The sequence below is a fragment of the Oryctolagus cuniculus genome, chromosome 19 (genome assembly GCF_051225735.1).
Source record: "Oryctolagus cuniculus isolate XC-2025 breed Fujian yellow rabbit chromosome 19, ASM5122573v1, whole genome shotgun sequence".
In the NCBI taxonomy this organism is placed as follows: domain Eukaryota; kingdom Metazoa; phylum Chordata; class Mammalia; order Lagomorpha; family Leporidae; genus Oryctolagus; species Oryctolagus cuniculus.
The window spans coordinates 8,379,908-8,405,299 of record NC_142885.1 but is presented as its reverse complement, the minus strand read 5'-3'; the positions used below and the strand labels follow the sequence as shown (position 1 = coordinate 8,405,299).

The 25,392-nt window shown below is 48.7% G+C and overlaps 1 protein-coding gene and 1 pseudogene across 3 annotated transcripts in view; both read left to right on the top strand.

Moving 5' to 3' along the window:
• The window catches only part of KPNA7 (karyopherin subunit alpha 7), a 44,534-nt gene extending 42,628 nt beyond the window's left edge, over nt 1–1,906 (top strand). For all 3 annotated transcript variants that reach the window (XM_089321499.1, XM_089321501.1, XM_089321498.1), the window contains one exon: nt 1,748–1,906. In XM_089321499.1, coding sequence (XP_089177625.1) covers nt 1,748–1,891 — 144 coding nt within the window. In that variant the 3' untranslated portion in view covers nt 1,892–1,906. The remainder of the gene's footprint in view (nt 1–1,747) is intronic.
• Nucleotides 1,907–2,660: 754 nt separating this feature from the next.
• On the top strand, nt 2,661–24,719 carry LOC100353316 (myosin light polypeptide 6 pseudogene; annotated as a pseudogene).
• The last annotated feature ends 673 nt before the right edge of the window (nt 24,720–25,392 follow it).

Here is a 25,392-nt window from a genome sequence, read left to right as displayed (position 1 = left end):
GTTTTTTAAAAGATTTATTTATTTGGGGGCTGGTGCTGTGGTGCAGTGGGTTAAAGCCCTAGCCTGCTGCGCCAGCATCCCATATGGGCACCAGTTCGAGTCCTGGCTGCTGCTCTTTCCTATCCAGCTCTCTGCTAATGCTCCTGAGAAAACAGCAGAGAATAGCCCAGATCCTTGAGCCCCTGCACTCACGTGGGAAACCCGGAAGAAGCTCCTGGCTTTGGATTGGCTCAGCTCCAGCCATTGCAGCCATTTGGGGAGGGAACCAGTAGATGGAAGACCTACCCCCCCCCCACCAATCTACCTCTTTGTAACTCTGTGTTTCAAATAAAATAAATCTAAAATAACTAAGATTTATTTATTTGAAAATCAGATTTATACAGAGAAAGTGAGAGACAAGCAGAGTTCTTCATCTGCTGATTCACTCCTCAGATGGCCACAATGGCCAGGGCTGGGCGGGGCTGAAGCCAGGAGCCAGGAGCTGCTTCTAGGTTGCCCATGTGGGTAACAGGGCCCAGGCACTTAGGCCATCTTCCATGGCTTTTCCCAGGGCAATAGCAAGGAGCTGGATCAGAAGTGGAGCATCTGGGACATGAACCAAAGCCCAAAAGGGATGCTGGCATTGCAAATGGTGGTTTTACTCACTACACGGCAACACCAGCCCTGAGATTAAGTTTCTGATACATGAACTTGGGATTTATTCAGACCCCAGCACTACCCAACTACTAAGTCATGTGGGGCATAGATACTCCGTCTCACTCTTGGAACTTTGGTTTTCTCTCTGAAAGGGGAGTGTCAACAATAATTAGATACTCATAGTGTAGGACAGATTAAATCACTTCACATTCCTAACTCTAGCACAACATTCATCTCCATGGAGTTTTTCTGGAAGTTACACAGGTTGAGTGTTACTTTTTTTTTTTTAAAGAGTTAGAGACAGAAAGGTCTTCCTTCTGTTGCTTCACTCCCCAAATGGCTGCCACGTCCGGTGCGCTTCGCCAATCCGAAGCCAGGAGCCAGGTACTTCCTCCTGGTCTCCTATGCGGGTACAGGGCCCAAGCACTTGGGCCATCCTCCTCTGCCCTCCGGGGCCACAGCAGAGAGCTGGACTGGAAGAGGAGCAACCGGGACAGAATCCGGCGCCCCAACCGGGACTAGAACCCCGGGTGCCGGCGCCTCAGGCAGAGGATTAGCCTAGTGAGCCACCGCGCCAGCCGAGTGTTACTTATACAAAGTGATTGGGACTGGGGCCAGCGCTATGGTGCCGGTTTGAGTCCCAGCTGTTCCACTTTCTGATCCCGTTCCGTGCTAATGTGCCTGGGAAAGCAGTGGAAGGTGGCCCATAGACTTGGGCCCCTGAGCCATGTGAGAGACTGAGAAAAAAGCTCCTGGCTTCAGTCTGACCCAGCCCTGGTCATTGTGGCCATTGCAGGGGTGAACCAGTGGATGGAAGACCTCCACCTCCCACCTCCCACCTCCCACCTCCCACCTCCCACCTCCCACCTCCCACCCCCACCTCCACCTCCACAATAAATCTTTACAAAAAAAAAAAAAAAAAAAAAAAACAAAAAAAAAACCAAAACTTAGGACTGGAAGTTGTGGGTATTTTGGATTCTGGCATCTTTGCGTACATATAATGAGGCATACTGGGGATGGGAACCAAGTCTAAACACAGAATCCATTTGTGGTTTTTTTCTACCTTAAACACGGAGCCTGAAGTTGCGTGTATTCACTGTTTTTCGTGTAGGCATCACGTGAGAGCAGGTGTGGAAGTTTCCACTTGTGGCACTGTGTTAGCTGTGCCCAGGGCATTGACTTGGGATGCCTGCACCCCGTATTGGAACGCCAGTTCGAGCCCCAGCACTCCACTTCTGATAGAGCTCCCTCCTAATGCACCAAGGAAGCAACAGATGATGACTCAAGGGCTTCAATTCCTGCCACCCATGTGGGAGACTCGAAGGAAGCTCCTGGCTCCTGGCTTTGGCTTGGCCCAGCCTGGGCTGTTGCAGGTATTTGGGGAGTGACTCAGTAGACAGAAGACTAATTTCTGTCTCTCTCATTCTGCCTTTCAAATGGATAAATCTTACGTTTCGGATTGTGTACGCTGTTGCATTTTCAGATTAGGCTTGTTCAACCTGTGATATGCTTATCAACTTCAGAGAAAATGAGTTTAACATCAAGCCACTACCCTCTGTCCTACTACCATCGTCATGTGGACCTCTTACTGGTCACCTTTATGTTTTAAACAGTATACTTGTCCCGACATTTCTTGCTCATCAACTTAGTATTTTACTTCATCTTAGCGGCAGAGTAATTGTAAAAACGGCCCTGGTTTTCTGCCTCTCCCCATTTCAATGTGTTTTGCAATGTGACTTTACACAACTCGTCAAGAGGCAGAGTCTGTTTTCCTACCCTTGCATCTGGTTTTGGCCATGGACTTGCATTGGCCGCCAGGTTGTAGCTAACATGGTGTGGTGGGGGTAACACGGTGTGTTGGGGAGACTTGCATTGGACGCCAGGATGTGGCTAACACGGTGTGGTGGGGGTAACACAGTGTGGTGGGGGGACTTGTGTTGGCTGCCAGGATGTGGGTAATACGGTGTGGTAGGGGTAACACGGTGTGGTGGGGGGACTTGCGTTGGCTGCCAAGTGTGGCTAACATGGTGTGGAACCTCAGCCTCCGGGCTCTTGCACACTGCTTCTGCTCTCAGGAGCTCTGCCGGCACCTGCTGGGGCAGGAGTGGCCACACCAGAGTGGCCGACCTCTAGACAAGCATGAGCCCGCGGGGATCAAAAGAACTGTATCTGTGCCCAGGTGAGGTGAGGGTGTCTGGCTGACCTGTCACACTTGGGAAGAGGAGTGAATGCTTACTGTTTTATGCCACTGGGCTTAGGTACTTGATTACTCGACAGTAACTGAATAATAATTTGACTCAGCCTCTTTCTCTGCCTTTCTTCATCCTTACTTCTCTCAGATGCTATTTTATTTCATCAATAATTTGCCATCTGCTCTAGACCTCAGCAAGGCTCCTGGTTCTTCAAATGTATTCAAATTGAAACTCAAATGGCATTGACATAGTTACAATGAAACTGTTTAATACTGAGTTTAGGAGTGGCTCCAGGATTGTAATTCTTTCTCTCTGGGTCCAATTTTATGACTTTGACATTGAGGTTGCTCAAAAAAAAAAAAAAAAAGTTCTCATTCTCAAAGTTAAATGTACTTTGGCTGGCGCTGTGGCATAATAAGTTAAGCTTCTGCATGAAGCACTGACATCCATATGGACGCCAGTTTATGTCCTGACTGCTCTACTTCCTATCCAGCTCTCTGCTGTAGCCTGGGAAAGCAGAAGGTGGCCCAAGTCCTTGGGCCCCTGCACCTGTGTGGGAGACCTGGAAGAAGCTCCTGGCTTCAGATCAGCCCAGCTCTTGCCATTGAAACCATTTGGGGAGTGGACCAGCGGATAGAAGCTCTCTCTCTTCCTCTCCCTGTCTTTCTAACTCTGCTTCTCAAATAAATAAATAAATCTTTTTTTTTTTCAAGTTAAATGTACAAGGGGACTTCAAAAAGTTTGTGGAAAATGCAGTTAAAAGATAAATCTGAGGGGTCGGTGCTGTGGCGCAGTAGGTTAATCCTCTGCCTGCAGTACCGTCATCCCGTATGGATGCCGGTTCTAGTCCCGGCTGCCCCTCTTCCAATCCAACACTCTGTGATGGCCTGGGAAAGCAGTAGAAGATGGTCCAAGTCCTTGGGCCCCTGTGCCCACATGGGAGACTGGGAAGAAACACCTGGCTCCTGGCTTTGGGTCGGCACAGCTCTGGCCATTGTGGCCATTTGGGGAGTGAACCAACGGAAGGAAGACCTTTCTCTCTGTCTCTCCCTCTCACTGTCCGTAACTCACTCTCTCAAATAAATATATAAAATCTTTAAAAAAAAAAAAAAGATAAGTCTGATAGAAAACATTTGTATTCCGTGCAGCTTTTTCATAATGAGCACTTTTCACAACCTTTTCAAATACCCCTCAAATATATGGATTTCAGGGGTTTTATGCCAAAATAAACATTTTTTAATGTGATTCTTCCATTAACTTTTGGAGATACACTCATTTCTGATGGTACATACATACATACACATATACACAAAGAGAAGCCTGTATGTGCCGTGTTTTTCCCATACACATACATGCCCGCCCATAATAAAGTATGTTATGTAAATTGGGCACAGCACGAGATTATGAGCAGTACGTTTTCAGCCTGACTGTCCCGGGATCTGTGTAAGCCTCCCTTCCTTGCAGTGACTGGCTGCAGTCATTCTCTTCATGCCTCGCTAGTGTTTGTAACGGGGCTCAGAGCTCTGCAGCAACACACAGATGTCAGTTGGAACATGTTTTCTGTTCACGTCTTCCTCCCACAAACGCAATGCCTTTGCCACACTAACTAAACGCTGTCACTGTGGTTATAACGTCTACAGCTGAGGGCAAGACAGAAAAACCAGAACGAATCAATCACTCAATCTCTCTCTCTCTCCCCCTCTCTCTTTCTCTATTTATTTATTTATTTATTTGAAAGGCAGAGTTAGAGAAGGAGAGACAGATCTTCCATCTGTTGGTTCACTCACCAAATGGCCGCAACAGCCAGGGCTGGGCCAGCCGAAGCCAGGAGCTTCCTCCGGGTCTCCCATGTGGGTGCAGGGGCCCAAGCACTTGGGCCATCTTCTGCTGCTTTCCCAGGCACATTAGCAGGGAGCTGGATCAGAAGTGGAGCAGCCGGGACTTGAACTGGCACCCATATGGGTTGTTGCTGCTGCATCTGCAGGCCATGGCTTCACCCTCTGTGCCACAGTGCCAGCCCCATCTCTCTCTCTTTCTTTCACTGGAGACAGTACTCCCACTTGGTGGCTCATTCCTCAGATGTCCACAACAGCTGAAATTGAGCTGGGACCAAAACAAGGAACAAAGAACACAACTCAGGTTTCCCACGTGGATGGCGGGAACCCAGTTAAGCCATTCCTGCCGCCCCGCGGGGTTACACGTTAGCAGGAAGCTGGAGTCAGGAGCCAGAGCCAGATGGGGGGCCCAGGCACTCTGACCTGGGGTGGAGGCATCCTAACTGGCTGCCAACTCTGAGGATAACACAGGGGGGCTCGCTGCTGTGCGGCTGCTCGCGGGGCTGCCCGCCGCCGGGCTCTCCACAGCTCCCTGCTGTCCTGTGCACCCTCCAGCGCTCTCTGGCGTGGTCCCTGTTTGTTCAGCAGTCAGTTTCTGCGCTTACAGTTGAAGAATGTTAACGGATAGGTAGGAGCACTGAAAAGCTAGACCCTTACTCTAGCTGTTCAGTTATTAAATCACATTCTGCCCGGCGCCGCGGCTCACTAGGCTAATCCTCCACCTAGCGGCGCCAGCACACCGGGTTCTAGTCCCGGTCGTGGCGCGAGATTCTGTCCCGGTTGCTCCTCTTCCAGGCCAGCTCTCTGCTGTGGCCCGGGAGGGCAGTGGAGGATGGCCCAAGTGCTTGGGCCCTGCACCCCATGGGAGACCAGGAGAAGCACCTGGCTCCTGGCTTTGGATTGGCACAGCGTGCCGGCCGTAGCGGCCACTTAGGGGGTGAACCAACGGAAAAAGGAGGACCTTTCTTCTCTCTGTCTCTCTCTCTCACTGTCTAACTCTGCCTGTCAAAAAAAATAATAAAATAAAGAAAATCACATCTATCAAGAAACATTACATAGAAAACTGGGGATTTTAAAATAGAACGACAATGTAAAAAAGTTACATATGTAAAATACAACATGTTAATAGTATGTATGTTTGAAATCTAATATGTAATATTAATAAAATATAAAAAATTTAAGAATGGGCTGCAGTTGTGGCTGCTACCAGCACCATCAGCATCCCGTGTCAGAGCACTGGTTCAAGTCCCGGCTGCTCCACTTCTGATCCAGCTCCCTGCTGCCATCCTGGGAAAGCAGCAGAAGATGGCCCAAGTGCTTGGGTCCCTGCACCCACATGGGAGACCCAGATGGAGTTCCAGGCTCCTGGCTTCAGCCTGGCCCAGCCCCAATTCTTGGGGACATTTTGGGAGGGAACCAGTGGATGGGAGATACCTCTCCCTCTTTGTTTTTCTCTCTCTACCTTTCAAATAAATAATATATAAAATAAGTCTTTAAAATTTTTTAAGACTAAGAAAATAGCTCTGCCTCTCCAATATGACTATTTTTTAACTGCTACCTTAAAAAATTTTTTTTAAATTTATTTACTTGAGAGGTAGAGTTAAAGAGAGGGAGAGACAGAGAGAAAGGCCTTCCATCCACTGATTCATTCCCCAAATGGCTGGAGTTGGGCCAATCTGAAGCCAGGAACCAGGAGCTTCTTCCAGGTCTCCCACATAGGTGCAGGGGCCCAAGCACTTGGGCCATCTTCCACTGGTTTCCCAGGCCATAGCAGAGAGCTGGATCAGAATAGGAGTACCAGGGACAGAAACTGATGCTCATATAGAATGCTGGTGCCTCAGGCGGAGGAGGCTTAGCCTACTATGCCACACCATCCCAGCCCCTATCTATTGTTCTTTTTTAAAAGAATTACTTATTTATTTGAAAGGCAGAGAGCCAGAGAAAGAGAGAGGTCTTCCACCCACTGGTTCACCCTCCAAATGGCTACAATGGGTGGAGCTGGGCCGATCGGAAGCCAGGAGCCAGGAGCTTCTTCCGGGTCTCCCATGTGGTTGCAGGAGCCCAAGGATTGGGCCATCTTCTACTGCTTTCCCAGGCCACAGCAGAGCGCTGGATGGGAAGTGGAGCAGCTGGGACTTGAACCAGCACCCATTTCAGGTGTGAGCACTACAGGTGATGGTTTTACAAGCTACACCACAGTGCAGGCCCCTCTTTTTTTTAGGCTTATTTTCATCTACTTGAAACGCAGAGTGACAGAAAAAGATGCCTTCCTTCCTCTGATTCACCCCACAAAAGCCTGCAACAGCCAGGGCTGGGCCAGGCCAAAGTCAGGAGCCTGGAATTCTACCTGGGTCTCCCACATGGGTCCCAAACCTGGCAGGGACCCAAGCACTTGGGCCAGCCTCCTCTGCCTCCCAGGTTCATTGGCAGGGAGCTGGAATGGAAGCGGAGCAGCCTGGGCTCCAGCAGGGATGAGGGAGTTACAAACAGAGCTTAACCAACTGTACTACAGTGCCTGCCCCCAACCAAACTGTTTCTGTGTTTGTATTTTCCATTCTAGTTTGAGTCTATGTACACATACTGAGGGTCTTAAAATGCTCTTGGTAAACTCATATCATGAAAAAGCTATACCTATAAGCCGGCGCCATGGCTCAATAGGCTAATCCTCCACCCTGCGGCGCCGGCACACCGGGTTCTAGTCCCGGTTGGGGCGCCGGATTCTGTCCCGGTTGCCCCTCTTCCAGGCCAGCTCTCTGCTGTGGCCAGGGAGTGCAGTGGAGGATGGCCCAGGTGCTTGGGCCCTGCACCCCATGGGAGACCAGGAAAAGCACCTGGATCCTGGCTCCTGCCATCGGATCAGCGCGGTGCGCCGGCTGCAGCGGCGGCCATTGGAGGGTGATCCAACAGCAAAAGGAAGACCTTTCTCTCTCTGTCTCTCTCTCTCACTGTCCACTCTGCCTGTCAAAAAAAAAAAAATACAAATAAATAAATAACCCATAAAGACATTCTATTTAAAAAAAAAAAAAAAAAGAAAAAGAAAAAGCTATACCTAGATTTCAGAACTTCTTTGTAGCCAAATAAACTGATATTTTGATTCCATTATCCATGAACTTTTTGGAATACTTCTGTATGTTTTTAATCTGTTTGGGATCACATTGTTTTCCAATATTTTAAGCATTATTTCTCCCCCCCCCCTTGCAGTAACTGAACTTGAGGAGAGGCAGTAGCATGTTTTAGAAAATATATGTACTGTGATGCAGCAGGTTAACACCCTGGCCTGAATCACCGGCATCCCATATGGGCGCCGGTTCTAATCCCGGCTGCTCCTCTTCCAAACCAGCTCTCTGCTGTGGCCTGGGATAGCAGTAGAAGATGGCCCAGTCTGTGGCTCCTGCATCCATGTGGGAGACCCAGAAGAAGCTCCTGGCTCCTGGCTTTGGATCAGCGCAGCTCTGGCCATTGGGGCCAACTGGGGAGTGAACCATCGGATGGCAGACTCTCTCTCTCTCTCTCTTTCTCTCTCTGTAACTCTGACTTTCAAATAAATAAATAAATCTTTAAAAAACAAAACATATGTCTTAAAGAAAAAAAAGTATTAAAGTTGCTGAGGCTGGTGTTGTGTGGCTGGTTAAGCCGCCACCAGCTATGCCAGCATCCCATATCAGAGCTCAGGTCCCAGTCCTGCTGCTCTGTTTTAGATCTGGCTTCCTGCTGATGCTCCGGGAAAAGCACTGGAAAAGGGCGAAAGTACTTGGGCCCCTGGCACCCAGGCGGGAGATCCATATGGTGTTCTGGGCCCCCGGCTTTGGCCTGGCTCAGCGCTAGCCTTTGCAGCCATTTGGGGAGTGAACCAGAGGGTGGAAGACCTCTCTCTCTCCATCTCTCTCTCTCTCACTCTGCCTTTCAAATATTTTTTTTAAAGAAGAAGTTTGAAAGCCGGTGGAGCTTAGACACCATTGCCTGAGTGGTCTGACCGCACAGGCTCAGCATACTGCCCACCTCTTCCTCCTCCTCCTCCTCTCAGCCAGCCATTCTTCACATCCCCTAACAAAAGAGCATTTGTCAAGTGGAGATACTGATACCAACCTGTCTAGCCAGCTTTACAAAAAGGAGCTATTTGCCTTTTGTGCAGGGTCTGGGTGCCATGAGATGTGTTAGTCACCTCCTGGCGAGGTGCCCGTGTGAACTCTGCACCTTGCGGTGAGTGGCAAGGCCAGGAGGGGAGGAAGGGAGGTGTGGCTGGCCGGAGCTCAGCTTACAGCGCCAAAGGGGAACTAGAACAACCCAGGGCTTGGCATTGGCCCCCGGTTTTTCGTGTAACGAGAAGGACTGGGGCTCTCTGGGTTAGCCACGTGTAATACACAGTTTTCCTGAAACATGGACTGTGTATAAATATGATAGCACGTAAGGCATAAGATACTTTGGGCCTCGCAGGGAAAAATGACTTAATTTGGAGCCACAAGCCCTGGGTTCCAGTCCAGGCTCTTCCTCTTCACAGTCCAAGCCTGGACGAGTTGTGCAATTCTCCTCTCCATTCAGTGCCTCCTCTGTCAATTCCTTTGATCTGCAGTTTTTCACCCATAACATAAGAAAGTCAGAGGTCAAAGCAGTGAGGCAAAAATGTTCATTCTCAATTTCCAAGAGACGGGAGCCCAGCAGGTCAGCTGACGTGCTGTGCATCCGGACAGGGGTTCATACCAGTGACCGGCAGAGCAGGGACTGTGGCTTAAAGCCCCATGTGTAGGTTAACTGTGTGTGATCCGTTTCTCCAAAATTTAACAGTTAAAACAAAATTGAACCTGGTTTTTGTGTGCCGAGAATCTGAAGACAGTTAGGTTGAGTGGTTCTAATTCAAAATCTTTCCTAAATAAATCTTGAAAAACAAAATAAAAAAAGAAAGGGACGAGCATTGTAGCGCTACCTAAAATGCTGGCATCACATGTGGGCATCAGTTTGAGTCCTGGCTGCTCCACTTCCAATCCAGCTCTCTGCTGTGGCCTGGGAAAGCAGTAGAAGATAGCCCAAGTCCTTGGGCCCCTGCACCCACGTGGGAGGCCCAGAAGAAGCTCCTGGCCTCAGCCTGGCCCAGCCCTGGCCATTGTGGCCATTTGAGGAGTGAACCAGTGGATGGAAGATCTTGCTCTCTCTCTCCCTTCTCCCCCAACCCTGCCTTTTAAATAAATAAATCTTTATTTATTTTTTAAAGTCTTTCCTGAGGTTGCAGTCAAACTTCCGTTCAGAATTGTCATTCAGGTCTAATCTGAAGGCACCGCTTGGGGAGGATCTACTTGTACGTTGATTGAGGTGGTAGTTAGCAGGCGTCAGTCCTTACTGGCTGAGCTGGGGCTTTCAGGTCACTGCCCGTGGGCCTCCCCCTTGGCTCCTTACATTTCCTGACGATAGGGTAGCTTGCTTCTACCAGAGCAAGTGATCCGAGAGAGAGAGAGAGAGAGAGAAAGGGAGAACACCCAAGACAAAAGCCACAGTCCTTGAGAACCTAATCTGAGAAGTGACACACCAAGGTGGGCATTTAGCCCTCTGCTAAGATGTCAGTTGACACACACTTGTCCCCACACTGGAGTGCCTTGGTTCAGGTTCTGGCTCCGACTGCCGACTCTGGCTCCTTCCAATGCCAGCTACAGGAGGCATGGTGGTGCCTCTAGAGGTTGGGTTGCTTTCATCCATATGGGAGCCCTGGATTGAGTTCTTGGCTCCTGTCCTGACTGTTGCAGGCATTTCGGGGAGTGAACCAGCAGGTGGGAGCTTGCTTTGTCTGTCTCTTTTCTGTAAAAAATATTTTTAAAATATTTATTTTATTTATTTGAAAGAGAGTTACAGAGTGAGGTAGAGATAGAGATAGAGGTCTTTCATGCGCTGGTTCACTCCCCAGATGGCTGCAACAGCCAGAGCTGTGCCAATCCAGGGCCAGGAACTTCTTCTGGGTCTCCCATGTGGGTGCAGGGGCTCAAGGACTTGGGCCATCTCCTACTGCTTTCCCAGGCCAGAGCAAAGAGCTGGATCAGAAATGGAGCAGCTGGGACTAGAACCGGTGCCCATATGGGATGCTGGCACTTCAGGTCAGGGCTTTAACCTGCTGCGCCACAGTACCAGCCCCTAAAAAAATAATTTTTTTTAAAGACATGACATACCATTACTCAACCATATGCTATTGGTGGTGCGCACTAACCCTGGTAGGATATGGGAAGGGCTACACAGAGATGTGAAGATGTGAAGACGAGGAGACAAGAACCATCCGGGAGGCTGGCTACATGCTCTTCCACTCTGCTGTGGGTTCTTATTTGACAAACATCATTTAGATGATAACTCAGGGTCTTTGGAGTCTCAGCAAAGAAGTGGAAGGTACAAGTAGAAATACTAGAAATGAAAAATACAATAAATGAAAGAGAAATTTCTGGATGGACTCAACAGCAGAATGGAGACAGGAAAGAATCAGTGAACTTGAAGATGGAGAATGGAAGGAAACCATTAAACCTCCAGATCTTAATACCAACTTACAGGAAATGTAGAAGAGAAACATACTAAATACACTCAGAGCTATAGTCAGCAAAATGAATACTAATAAACTCTGTAGGATAGGCTGGCGCCACAGCTCACTTGGCTAATCCTCTGCCTGCGGCGCTGGCACCCGGGTTCTAGTCCCAGTTGCCCCTCTTCTCTCTGCTCTCTTCTCTCTCTGTTGCTCTCTGCTGTGGCCCGGGAGTGCTGTGGAGGATGGCCCAAGTGCTTGGGCCCTGCACCTGCATGGGAGACCAGGAGGAAGCACCTGGCTCCTGCCTTTGGATCAGTGCGGTGTGCCGGCCGCAGCGGCCGTTTAGGGGGTGAACCAACGGAAAGGAAGACCTTTCTCTCTCTCTCTCTCTCTCTCTCTCTCTCTCTCTCTCTCTGTCTAACTCTGCTCATCAAAATAAACAAACAAACAAACTCTGTAGGACAAACAACTCAGTTTCTTCATCTAGTAAGTTCCAACCAAAAAAATTGCTCGTGGGGAAACTAGAAAGATTTTTAACACTTGTTTTTTTTTTTTTTTTTTTTTACAGTTTATTTTATTTATTTGAAAGACAGTGTCACAGAGAGAGAAGGAGAGACAGAGAGGTCTTCCATCTGCTGGTTTACTACCCAAGTAGCTGCAACAGCCAGGACTGGGTTAGGCCAAAGCCAGGAGTCAGAAAATTCTTCTAGGTCTCTCTCACATGAGTACAGGGGCCCAAACACCTGGGCCATCCTCCACTGCTTCCCATGCACATTAGCAGGGAGCTGGATCAGAAGTGGAGCAACCAGGACTTGAACCAGAGCCCATATGGAATGCCAGCACTGCAGACCATGGCTTTAACCTGCTGAGCCACTTCCAGCCCCTTTAAAGACATGTTGGTCAGCCAGAATGTTTAGACTTTATTGGTATTCTGATTCCAACAAATGTGAAAATAAATACATAATACATTTATGAGATAATTAGAAACTTGAACATTGAAGGTTAGGTAATATTAAAGAATTATTGTTAGGATTTTTTTAGGTTTAATCATTGGGGTTATTTAAAACCAAGTTCTTGTACAGAATGATTACAGATGAAATGATGTGTAGAATTTGCTTCAAAGTAATATGAGATAAATAGAAGACGTAATGTGGGAAGTGGAAGAGCGACATACTTGTGTGGAGGAAAGATTGACAATGCGATGATGATTGTTATGCAGGTGATGGGTCCATCGGGAGGGGTGATGTTCTGTGGATGCCTGAAGTTCTCCATAACAAACATTTAAAAAGAAAAGAGGGCCGGCGCAGTGGCTCAATAGGCTAATCCTCCGCCTTGTGGCGCCGGCACACCGGGGTGCCGGATTCTGTCCTGGCTGCTCCTCTTCCAGGCCAGCTCTCTGCTGTGGCCAGGGAGTGCAGTGGAGGATGGCCCAGGTGCTTGGGCCCTGCACCCCATGGGAGACCAGGAGAAGCACCTGGCTCCTGGCTTCAGATCAGCGTGATGCACCGGCCGCGGCGGCCATTGGAGGGTGAACCAACAGCAAAAGGGAGACCTTTCTCTCTGTCTCTCTCTCTCACTGTCCACTCTGCCTGTCAAAAAAAAAAAAAAAAAAAAAGGCTGACATCATGGCACAGTGGGTTAAGCTGCTGCCTATGATGCTGACTAGAATGCTGGTTTACATCCTGGCTGTTCCACTTCCAACCCAGCTTCCTGCTAATGCACCTGGGAAGGCAGCAGAAGATGGCTCAAGTGCTTGGGTCCCTGCCACCCACGTCCTAGGCACATTAGTAGGGAGCTAGATAGAGAGCGGAGCCGAAGTGGAGTATCTGGGATTCGAACAGGCACCCATATGGGATACCAAAATTGTAGTCAGCAGCTTAACACACTGTGCCACAAAGCCTGTCCCAGTATCTCATTCTTAAATGAACAAGAACAAGAACCAGGAACTGGGGCCGGCACTGTGGCGTAGTGGGTAAAGCCACCGCCTGCAGTGGTGGCATCCCATTTGGGCGCCAGTTCCAATATAGCTCTCTGTTGTGGCTTGGGAAAGCAGTAGAAGATGACCCAAGTTCTTGGGCCCCTGCACCCGCATGGGAGACTTGGAAGAAGCTCCTGGCTCCTGACTTCAGATCAGCGCAGCTCTGGCCATTGCAGCCATTTGAGGAGTCAAACAGCAGAAGAAAGACCTCTCTCTTTCTCTCTGCCTCTCACACAAATAAATCTTAAAAAAAAAACAAACAAACAAACAAAAACAACAACTAGCAAACATCACCAGACATTTGAAGAAGGCCTCTGACATAATAGGTATATTGCTGAATAACAGGCCAAAGTAGTTGGAGGAGTTGCTGTAGAACCCCCAAACTCAGTCCACTTATCTGACACACAGAGAGCCAGTCACTGACTTCGGGGTAGTGGAAGAAAGTAGGTATTTATGGTAAAGCACAGAGCAAGGAGCTGGGTAGCTATTGTTTAATTCCCGGGCTCCCTAAGGAGTTGGAGGAAGACCTTTCTCTCTGTCTCTCTCTCTCACTGTCCACTCTGCCTATCAAAAACAAAAACAAACAACAACAACAAACCAGAAAGAAAGAAATGGGGCTGACAGTGTGTGGTGAGCTGGTGTCCAAGTTCCAGGTCATCCAGTGGTACTTGGGAGCTTCCTTTGATTGGTCAATGATGCTGCCAGGTGGGCTCCAGTCAGTCTGGAGGTTCTGTGAAGGTGGCAGCTATATTCTGCCCTGACCTGGAACTCCCCTACACGAATCGCCCCAGGACAGTACTGGCCATCAAGGTTCTTATTTATTGAAGAAGCAAATGACTCCTTGAGTCTGGTGGTAATTAGGACCTTGTAAGGCCAGCTGGACCATTCCCTCAAGTCAGTGAATTCCTTTTGGTAAAGGACACAAAGGGACATCTTTTTTTTTTTTTTTTTGACAGAGGTCTTCATTCCGTTGGTTCACTCCCCAAATGGCTGCTACGGCTGGAGCTATGCCGATTTGAAGCCAGGAGCCAGGTGCTTCTTCCTGGTCTCCCATGCAGGTGCAGGGCCCAAGCATTTGGGCCATCCTCCACTGCCCTCCCAGGCCACAGCAGAGAGCTGGACTGGAAGAGGAGCAACCGGGACTAGAACCCGGTGCCCATATGGGATGCCGGTGCTGCAGGCGGAGGATTAACCAAGTGAGCCACGACGCCGGCCCCAGGAAGGGACATCCTGTGTTGAGGGAGATAGACAAGAGGCTGGGTCCTGGTTTCACTTTATAGGGGTTCGGTTTCAAGTATAAGAACAAATGAGAGAGAGGGAGGAATTGGAAAAAAAGAAGCTAAGTAAGGAAAAGAAAATTAAACAAATCTACTCTAGTATCATTAATATACACAAGAGATAACAGAAGACATCGCTGTCATGAAGCAGAAACAATGGTATTTTAAAAATTTCCAAGAACGAAAAGGACTCTTGGAAATAAAAAAATGATGATGATAGAAATGAAAAAATGGCAGAAATAAAAATAACAAAGGGGAGATTCTGTCAAATTGGTCAAGTGTGAACGGAGTTATCATCGACGTAGAGAATGGAAAGCGATGGAGGAAAATCGTCCGGGAACACATTTGAGAGCATTCCCCCGAAAGGAAGGAAAGTGATTTATTTTCACCATGAGTGGCCCAGAAAAACATGATGAAAACTGACTTATGCCAAAGCACATCATTGCGAAATTTCAAAACTATGGTAAAAGAGAAGATTCCACAAATTCCCAGAGGGTGAAGACAAGTCATGTACAGAAGATGAAGAGTCACACTGGCTTTCCCGCTCAGCTGCCAATCAAGAAGTCACCTTGCACCCAAGGGCTATTAGGTCCATTACGACATTCTGGGAGGAATTTTAAGGATGTCTGGCCCAGGGAGCAGGGGGGAGGAAGGAGGAGGAAAATGGAGACATACCCCAGCCATACCAACTCCAGCCTGCAAGCAGGCTGGGCTCTCCGTTCTTGTGAGATGCCCACCTGGTCTCTCAGGTATACTCGCTTCCTTTTTTCTTTTCATTAAACTTTGCTTAAATATTTTTTAAAACATCTTTTATCACATCCATAGCTAATTTATTCCTGAGACAGTCCTAATGGGAACACATAGACATGTACACACAAGAAGAAATTTGCACAAATTATCCAGAATAATCGGCCCTGGCTCCCGCTCGTAAATATTAATGATCGCACGGCAGAAGAAAACCAGCATGATGACAGAAAAAGGCCAAGGCAAAGGAACGCCAACGACTGTCACCAGAAAAAAAAAAAAACAAAAACCAAAAAAACACAATTCAGAGACACCAGGGAAATTTGACAGCCCTCTGATTCATATTCTCAGCAGATTTGAGACTACGTTATGAAAAACGAACCATCTCAGAAATAATTGTCAGAAAAAAAACCACTCAAGAAGAAAAGGGTTTGAGGAGAAAGTTAAGGGATTCTTTCAGAATACAGACCAGAGGGTGCCATACCAGTGTTGGGGGTTAAGCCACAGCTTGCACCACCTACATCCCATATCAGGGTGCTGGCTTGGGGCCCAGCGTCTCTGATTCCAACTCAGCTCCCTACTAATACGCCTGGGAAGCAGCAGATGGTGGCTCAGGTGCTTGGGCCCCTTGGGAAACTTGGGAAACCTGGGTGACTCCCACCTGGTCCAGTCCTGGCCATTTGTGGAGGGAACCTCTGGATGGAATAGTCTACCTCTGTCTCTGTGTGTCACTCTGCCTTTCAAATAAATATATTTTATTTTTTTATTTTTGACAGGCAGAGTGGATAGTGAGAGAGAGAGACAGAGAGAAAGGTCTTCCTTTTGCCATTGGTTCACCCTCCAATGGCCGCCATGGCTGGCGCGCTGCAACCGGCGCACCGCGCTGATCCGATGGCAGGAGCCAGGTGCTTCTCCTGGTTTCCCATGGGGTGCAGGGCCCAAGGACTTGGGCCATCCTCCACTGCCTTCCCAGGCCACAGCAGAGAGCTGGCCTGGAAGAGGGGCAGCCAGGACAGAATCCGGTGCCCCGACCAGGACTAGAACCCGGTGTGCCGGCGCCGCAAGGCAGAGGATTAGCCTATTGAGCCACAGCGCCGGCCATCAAATAAATATATAAATAAATATGTAAATAAATCTTTTTTTAAAGACATTCGGGAGTCACCGAATGCCAAGCAGAATAAATGAAGACATCAATCCCAGGATTCAGTGTGGTGAAGTTACGGAACACCAAGAATGAACAAGTTTCCAGAGGTGGAAAATAGGCCGCCTGCAAAAGAGTGAGACTTGGATGAGTGTCAAACTCCTCTTTGGAGACAATGAGTGCTGGAAGATAATGGGAAAATGCTTTCAAATTCTGAGGTAAATTATTTAGAACCTAGCCTTTATATACTATATATAACATGAATAATAATTCATATATATATATACATGTATTACATATACATAAGCTCAAAAGTATTACCTTTCAGGTTCTAAGTTGCTTGAGAAAGCATTCCATCAAACAAAGAGGAAAATAATGTATTTTCTCCTCGGCCAGAAAGAGAAAAAAAAATACAATAAATGGCAGAACCTACGCAGGGCATCACTGAAAAGCAACCCCAGGAAGGCAGAGAGCTCTGGGCAGGCATTGTGGTGTGGTGGGTGGAACCACTTGGGACAGCTGCATCCCACATTAGGGTGCCTGGGCTTGGCTCCCAGCTCCTCCCCTTCTGACGCCCCTGGGAGGTGGAATGATGGCCCAAGTGCTTGGATCCCTGCCACACATTTGGGAGCATCGGATTTCATGGCTTCTGGCTTCAGGTGGCCCAACGTTGGCTGTTACAGGCATTTGGGGAATGAATAGGTGGATAAAATCTCAATATCTCGCTCTTGCTCTCATTCTGAGGAAGAAAGGGTAGAAGGGAAGGAGGGAAACTTAAAAAAAAAAAAAAAGAATCCAAGCCAATAGAATGGCTAAGAGGCCAGATGTTATCAATGACATGATGAAGAAAACATTAAGTCCATTTCCACCATTGTCAGAAGAAAGTGAGACAATTAGAAACAACAGGAAGAAATTTGCATACGAAACTCATGGTCCAAATATAAAGTAAACAAAATATGGTGCGACCTTTATCTTTATTCCAAAACAATTCTTAGACTCAACAGACAAAACTGTTGACTCAATTGTGCATACAGAAGAGAATGCAAATATTGTCATTCTTGACACTGTCCAGTTCAGCTGACAGAGATGGAGGTAGGAGTGTAGACAAGTGGAACAGAGGGAGAAGTTTAGGCACCAACATCTTTGTCCAACATGGAGGGGATCGCAAGTTACAAGCTGATAGAAGAAGCACCTGTTCAGAAAATCACTTAAAAGTACCAACAGGGGGCTGGCGCTGTGGCGTAGCAGGTAAAGCCACTGCCTGCCGTGCCTGGGCGCCTGTCAATTCACTACTGCTTCACTTCCTGCTATGATCTGGGAAAGCAGTAGAAGATAGCCCAAGTCCTTGGGCCCCTGCACCCACGTGGTACACCTGGAAGAAGCTCCAGGCTCCTGGCTTCGGATTGGCCCAGCTCTGGCTGTTGTGGTCATTTGGGGAGTGAACCAGGGGATGGAAGATCTCTCTCTCCCTCTCTCTGCCTCTGCCTCTTTATAACTCTGCCTTTCAAATAAACTAATTAATTTAAAAATACAAAAAGAACTGAAAATAGTAACTACAAAAATGGAGGCAACGAGACAGTTGTAAAAATCCAGTTCAGGCCGGCGCCGTGGCTCAATAGGCTAATCCTCCGGGTTCTAGTCCCGGTCAGGGCTCCAGATTCTGTCCTGGCTGCCCCTCTTCCAGGCCAGCTCTCTGCTATGGCCTGGGAGTGCAGTGGAGGATGGCCCAAGTCCTTGGGTCCTGCACCCACATGGGAGACCAGGAGAAGCACCTGGCTCCTGGCTTCGGATCAGCGCGGTGCACCGGCTGCAGCACGCCGGCCGTGGTGGCCAATGGAGGGTGAACCAAAGGCAAAGGGAAGACCTCTCTCTCTCTCGCTCTCTCGCTCTCTCGCTGTGCACTCTGCCTGTCAAAAAAAAAAAAAAAAATCCAGGTCAGACACCTATGTCCCATATCCGGGTACCTGGGTTCAAGTTCTGGCTCTAGCACCTGACTCCCGCTCTCTGGGAAGCTCTGGGTCTATGATTGTGATGGCTCAAGTTAGAGGGTTCGTTCCACCTATATGGGAGACCTCAATTACTTTCCTGGCTCCTGGTTTCAGCCTCACCCCATTCCCAGCTGCTGTAGGCATCTGGGGAGTGAACAGTGGATGGGGGCTCTCTCCACCTGTCTGTAGTATAATACAGGGAAAAAAAAATCTGGAAAAATTTCAACAACCTCTGGTTGGCAGATAGAGGGGATTCCTCCATGTTGTTATTGGTATTTTCTTAGTCACTGGGACCGTGTAACGTGTATGGCACGGCTGTGGGTTCCAGGGCTCCGTTCCTGAAGCGTGACTTGTGCAGTGAGGGCTGGACGGCGACTTGGGAACTACCTGCATGGAAGGCATTCCAGTGCCAGCAGCCTCCTCCAAGATGAGCTCTCACTCCCGCTGAGTCATAAGTGGGAAAATACTCCTCATCCCTGATGTCGTTGTCTTTGTTTTGAAAGATTTATGGATTTGACAGAGCGACAGAGAGAGAGGGAGATTCTTCCATCTCTTGGCTCACTCTCCAAGTGGCCACGACAGTCAGGGCTGGCCAGGCTGAATCCAGGAGCCAGGAACTCCATCCTGGTCTCCCCCGTGGATGGCAGGGACCCAAGTACTTGGGCCACCTTCCACTGCCTTCCCAGGCCACTAACAGGAAGCTGGATTTAGCGGAACATCTGGGACTTGAATTGGCACCCTGATGTGGGATGCTGGCGTCACAGGCAGCAGTTTAACTTGATGTTCCACAGTGTCGTCCCCAGCATGGTTGTCTTTTAAAGTTTTTAAATGTATGAGAGAAAGAGAAAAGGCTCCTATCTGCTGGTTCACTTCCCAAATACTCACAAATGACCAGGGCTGGGAGCCAGGAGTTCCATCCAGGTCCTCTGTCAGGACCCAGTGACTTGAGCCATGACCTACTCATTCCCAGGGTGTGCATTAGCAGGAAGCTGGAGTTGGGAGTGGAGCTGGGATTCCAACCCAGGTACTCCCATATGGGATGCAGGTGTCCCACGTGGTGCCTTAACCACTAATGCAAGCGGTCACCCTGTAGCCGTCTTAGAGAAATATGATGGTTTAGAAAGCACTGGACAGTTATTAAAAATTATGGGAAATCTTATTTCACTGGTTCTGGTTACTATGCATTCAGTTGGGTAATATATGAAGAAAATTACCATCTCTTTCTGAAGATTGAAGTGTAAGCACTCAGACCAAGAACTACCATTTGTCTGAGACTTGTACGAAGTCCTGTCACAGCATCATCTTCTGTCCTTGTCCTGCTTTTAATGACAACGTGCCGTTGCTGTTGTCTGTTTTACAGACGCGGAAAGTGAAACTCAGCGATTTAGGGGACTCACCCAAGGTCACATGACTAGCAAGTAGGAGAGTATTCTAGTTCATTCTATCAATTCCAAGGCTCCTACAGCTTATATCTCTACAGTGGAAAGTGTCTGGAAGCTAATTGTTCTAGTGTTAACCCTCGTGCTTAGATGCCTTGGGTTTCTAGTTCTCTGTGCATTTTGAGGGAGAGAAATTGTGGTGTTTGTTGAGTTTTTACCAAACAGTCTCTGCTATGCTTGTGGTTTCTTTCTTTTTTTAGATTATTTCTTTATCTCCCATCCGTTGGTTTTCTCCCCCAGATGCCTGCAATAGCTAGGGCTGGATCTGGGAACTATATCCAGGATGCCAGATCTCCCATGTGGGTGGCAGGGACCTGACCGCCTCCCAGGGTGTGCGTCAGCAGGACGCTGGAATCTGGAATCAGAAATGGAGTGGGGACTCTAACCCAGGCAGTACCCCAAGCAGCAGCTTAAATCATTTACACAGTTGCTGCCTCATGCCTCTAGTTTTTATGAAAAGTGGAGAGAGTAAAACTTGGGTGATCAGCAAATAAGAGCCCAAAGGAGGCACAAAAGCCTGATCTTTATGGGATTTCTCTCAAAGGATTTTCAGGAAATACCCTCCCCTGGATTGCCGCAGTATAACCTGTAGCCATAGGCTTTGCGGTTGCCCACAGCCACACGCCTCAGCGTATGCCATCTGCAGCTACCAAAACCCTAGGACTGTTCTCATCTAAGTGGCCTCGAGTCAAAGTCAACCTTTTCTTTTGAACTTTCAGGCCAATTCGTTTTGACAAAACAACCTCGTGCTGCCCAAACGCCAGGCTGTAGACAGCCAGTAGGTTCACTCTCCTTCACCGTTGGCACTGGTGCCCCACCCCTTCCCTTTCTCCTCCCACTTCTGTAAACATTGTTCCGAAAAGGGCTTCATTCAGGGAGTGGAAACTCCTCTGGGTTGAAGACAGCCTTAGCCCAGCAGGTTCCATGAGATGTCCCAGTGCTGTCCAGCCCCACCCTCTTTCCAAGCCAAGGTGTTCTCCTAAGCCCAGAGTTTTCCATTCAGGTACACAGTGACTATTAACATTCAAGCCTTCTCATTTTTTTTTTCCCCACGGATTTCAGAATCCAACGCTAAATCAAAGATTGCATTGGTGTTTTCGTTTTTAAAGATTTAGTTATTTATTTGAAAGGCAGTTTGAAAGAGGGAGAGAAAGGGGAAAGGAAATCTTCCACCCTCTGGTTCACTCCCCAAGTGGCTGCAAAGGCCAGGGCTGAGGAAGGCCAAAGCCGGGAGCCTGAGACTCAGAGCCCCAAGCACTTAGGCCATGTTCCGCTGCTTTCCTAGGCACATTCGCAAGGAGCTGGATTGGAAGTGGAGCAGCCGGGACTTGAACTAAGGCTCTGATATGAGACGTGGTGGGTTAACCTGCTGCAACCCAAGGCCAATCCCTACAAGATTCTTCATAGGTGGTTTCTTAGTATTCTACAGTGCAACAAAGGTGGAAAATAATATAGTAATAGTTGCATTTGAATGACATAACTGCTTTCTAAAATATGGTTCCTGGGAAGAAAAAGAACTGAAGACTTGACTCCACTGATGTGGGCTGATGGGACAAAGTGTGGCTCTTGGGACAGTGCAGTGCTAGGACAGGCGCGGAGAAAAGGGGTTGAACCTGGGCTGGAAACATCCATCCTTGAACATCTTTATCATGTTCACTACGCAGGGAGGGTGGCTGGTAATTACAGGGCATCCCTCCCTCACACGACCCAGATGCTGTAAAACCCCAAATTGACTTAATTTGTTTACAGCAATGCCTTCCAGTAGCGAAGCACTGCTTCCACCCCTCTGTCGGCAAAAGGGGAATCGTTGTCACATGTATCGGCACTTGTTTCTATTTTTTGCACAATCAGGGTGCCCTCAGAGCCCTGCCCGATCTCAGCAGAATGATGGGTTTGATTTCAAGACTGAACAGCACGCTTGGAACGATGACTGGGTTCCGGGTTCCGCGTGTCTGCAGGGCGGGGACGCTGGGTTCTGCTAAGCCATGGCCCGTTATTTGCCACGGCCAGCACTCCTTCGGATAATTAGTGCAGGAGTTCTGATTCATGTGTTTAAAATCACAGACTCCCTCAGCCTTTCCTCTCCTTGGGCCGCCTCCACCTCCGCTTCTGCGCCCTAGGGTGCGTCGGGAATCAGAGGCGGAGTTCTCCTCTCAGTGTGGGTTTGAGTTAAAACAAATGACAGGAAATACACCTGTTGCCCACCTACCCCAACCTTGTAACGGGCAGACGCGACCATTTGGGGCTTCTATTCTCCTTCCTAAGTTGTAGAAAAAGAAATCCCAGTGTGTGTATCCGGGGCAGGAAGCGTTGCCCCAGTTCCACTAGAAGCGTAAAGGGAACCTCATCTTTTTGTGTTCTTTTTTTCAAATTTTAAAATTTATTTGCATTTTTAACTTGAAAAGCAGAGAGATTTTTCCATCTGCTGGTTCACTTCCCAAATGCCCCCAACAGCCAGGGCTGGGCCAGGCTGAAGCCACCAAGAGTTCAGAACTTGTGGCACACTTGCTGTCACCTCCTACCTCCCGGGGTATGCATCAGCAGGAAGTTGGAAGCGGAGGAGCTGGGACTCGAACCAGGCACTCTTATGTGGGATGCAGGAGTCCCAAGCAGTGACTAAACTGCTTCACTAAATGCCTGCCCTCATCTTTCCTTCTTGCGACCCCCAGCCAGCCTCAGCTGTATGTAGAAATATGCTGACTGTGGAAAAAAAAAAAAAGGGCCGGTGCCGTGGCTCACTAGGCTAATCCTCCACCTGTGGCACCGGCACCCCAGGTTCTAGTCCCGGTCAGGGCGCCGGATTCTGTCCCGGCTGCCCCTCTTCCAGGCCAGCTCTCTGCTGTGGCCCGGGAGTGCAGTGGAGGATGGCCCAAGTCTTTGAGCCCTGCACCCCATGGGAGACCAGGAGAACCACCTGGCTCCTGCCTTTGGATCAGTGCCGTGCGCCGGCCACGGCGGCCATTGGAGGGTGAACCAATGGCAAAGGAAAGGAAGACCTTTCTCTCTGTCTCTCTCTCTCACTATCCACCCTGCCTGTCAAAAAAAAAAAAAAAAAAAAAAAAAGAAAAGAAAAGAAAGAAATATGCTGACTGTGCTTTTTCTAGCATAGACTCTAGCAAAGATTCTGTTACCCTTTTGAAGTTCTTCGAATACTAAGTTACCTAAATACCTTTTTATTTAAAAAAAAAAAAAAAAGAGGGACTGGCATTGTGGCACAGCAGGTTAAGCCACTGCTTGAGATGCTGGCCTTCTATACTGGAGCACTGGTTCGAGTCCCGGATGCTCTGCTTCTGATCCAGCTCCCTGCTAAGGTACCTGGGAAAGCAGCAGAGGATGGCTCAAATGTTTGGGCCTCTGCCACCCATGTGGGAGACCTGGATGGAGCTCATGGCTTCAGCCTGGCCCAGTCCTGGCTGTTGCTGGCATTTGGGGAGTGAACCGACAGATGGGAGATGTCTGTCATTCTGCCTTTCAAGTAAAGTAAGTAAACCTTAAAAAAAAAATCATTTACATTGCTGCTCTCTTTTTGAGTTAGATCAGTCAAACGGCAGTTGCAAGCATCCAACAGTAGCTCTGGAGCATTAACCTCCCCCGAATCACCTGGGGGACTCTTTGCAACCCAGGTTGCTCGGCCGTACCTCCTGGGTTTCTGATGCGCTGTCTGGGGTGGGACCCAAGAAGGTGCCTTTCTTTTTCTTTTTTAAATATTTATTTATTTAAAGTCCGAGTTACTGAGAGAAGAGAAAAGCAGAGATGGAGAGAGAGAATCTTCCATTGGCTGATTCACTTTCCAGATGGCTGTAATGGCTGCGGCTGAAGCCGGGAGCCAGGAGCCAGGAGTTTCATCCAGGTCTCCCACGTGGGTGGCAGGGCCCGAGCACTCAGGCCATCTGCTGCTGCTTTCCCAGGCGCATTAGAAGGGAGCTGGATCACAAGTGGAGCAGCCAAGGCTTAAACCAGTGCCAACGTGAGATGCCAGAGTTGCAGGTGGCAGCTTTACCTGCTATGCCGCAATGCTGGCCCCTGGAATTATAGTTCCTAATGAATCCTAGCCGTTCAATGATTTTCCTATTTCACTCATGTCCTTAGCTGTTTCTGTGGGGGCTCCACTAGGGCCTTTAAAGACTTCGGGGAAGGGATCTCAGAGCTGACAGGCAACAAGTGGGACTTCACCAAGGACCAGATTGCAGAGTTCCAGGGAGTCGTCCAGGTGTTGGGCCAGACAGGTGACAGCAAGATCCCTGTGCAGCCAGTGTGGGGATGTGATGAGGCCGGGACCCCACCAACTCCAAGGTGTCAAGGCCCTGGGGAAACCCCAAGAGTGACAAGATAAATATGAGGGTGCTGGACTTTGAGTACTTCCTGCCTATGCCGCTGACTGTGGCCAAGAACCAGGGCCACTGGGACCCTGTGAGGATGATTCTGAATGCCTTTGGGGTTCGACAAGAAAGGGAACAGCACTGTCATGGGTGCTGAAATCAGTCACGTCCTTGTCACACGGGGTGAGAACATGACAGAGCAGGTGGAGATGCTGGTGGCAGCGCACCAGGACAGCCATGGTTCTATCAGCCGTGAAGGGCGTGTCCGTGTGGGCCCGTGTCCATTCCCAGGATGCCCAAGCCACTCCCTGGGGGAGACTTCGTATCTCTGGTCTCAGCCTCTTTTTGAGCTGGTCTCTTTTGAATGATGTCTGCCATCAGTGTTGACTAAAGACTTGCTTTGTGGCCGGTTGGGGGGAAAAAAAAAAAACCTTTGGATTGATTTAATTACCTGCATATATTTGAAGAAATAATCTGTATTTCATGCAACTTCACAGCCATAAAACATACTATGACATGTCCATGACAATGGCTAAAATAAAAATACAACGCCCGATGCTGAGAAATACTGCTGGTGGGAAAGTCAAATGCTAGACTCTGGAAAACAGCTTGGCAGTTTTTAAAATAAAAATGTGCATTTTCCCTATGACTCAGCAATTGCAGTCTTGGGCGCTTATCCTGGAGAATGTCCACGTTAAGACTGGTATGTGCCTGAGTGTGGTCGTTTATTTGCAGTGGCCCAGAACTGGAGTGGCAGTAGTGATACAGCTCACTGTGTGCATGTATGCCACGGAACACGGCAGAGCAATAAAGGCGGGGCGGGGGGGGGGCCCTGTTGATCCATGTAACAGTCATGCTGAGTGGGGGGAAAAACAGTCCCCAAAGACTGCCTCCTGTATGAGTCCAGGTAGAACATTTTTGACGTGGAAGCTACTTGGCGGAGGGTGGGGCTGTCAAAGGGCAATAGCGGTGACCGGTGCGGGTGTCGGAAGTGTTCACTGTTTTGATCGTGATAGTGAAGACGTGAAACTACACGTGTGAAACTACACTATTTTAATTAACTGCAAGTGCACATCAGGGCAAGTAAAACTGGGAGAGTCTAAGGTCATTATACAAGGGCGCTTCAAGGTCAGTGAAGGGTGGCCCCTGTGGTGCAGTGGGCTAAGCTCATGGTTGGGATGCCTGAATCTCACACTGAGTGCCTGGCTTCGCTGCACTTCCGATCCAGCTGCCAGTGAATGTGCTGGGAGGCAGCTGATGATAGCCCAAGTATTTGGGTTCTTGCTACCCGTGTGGGAGACCCTCATGTAGTTTCTGGCTCCCAGCTCCCTGCTAAGGTACCTGGGAAAGCAG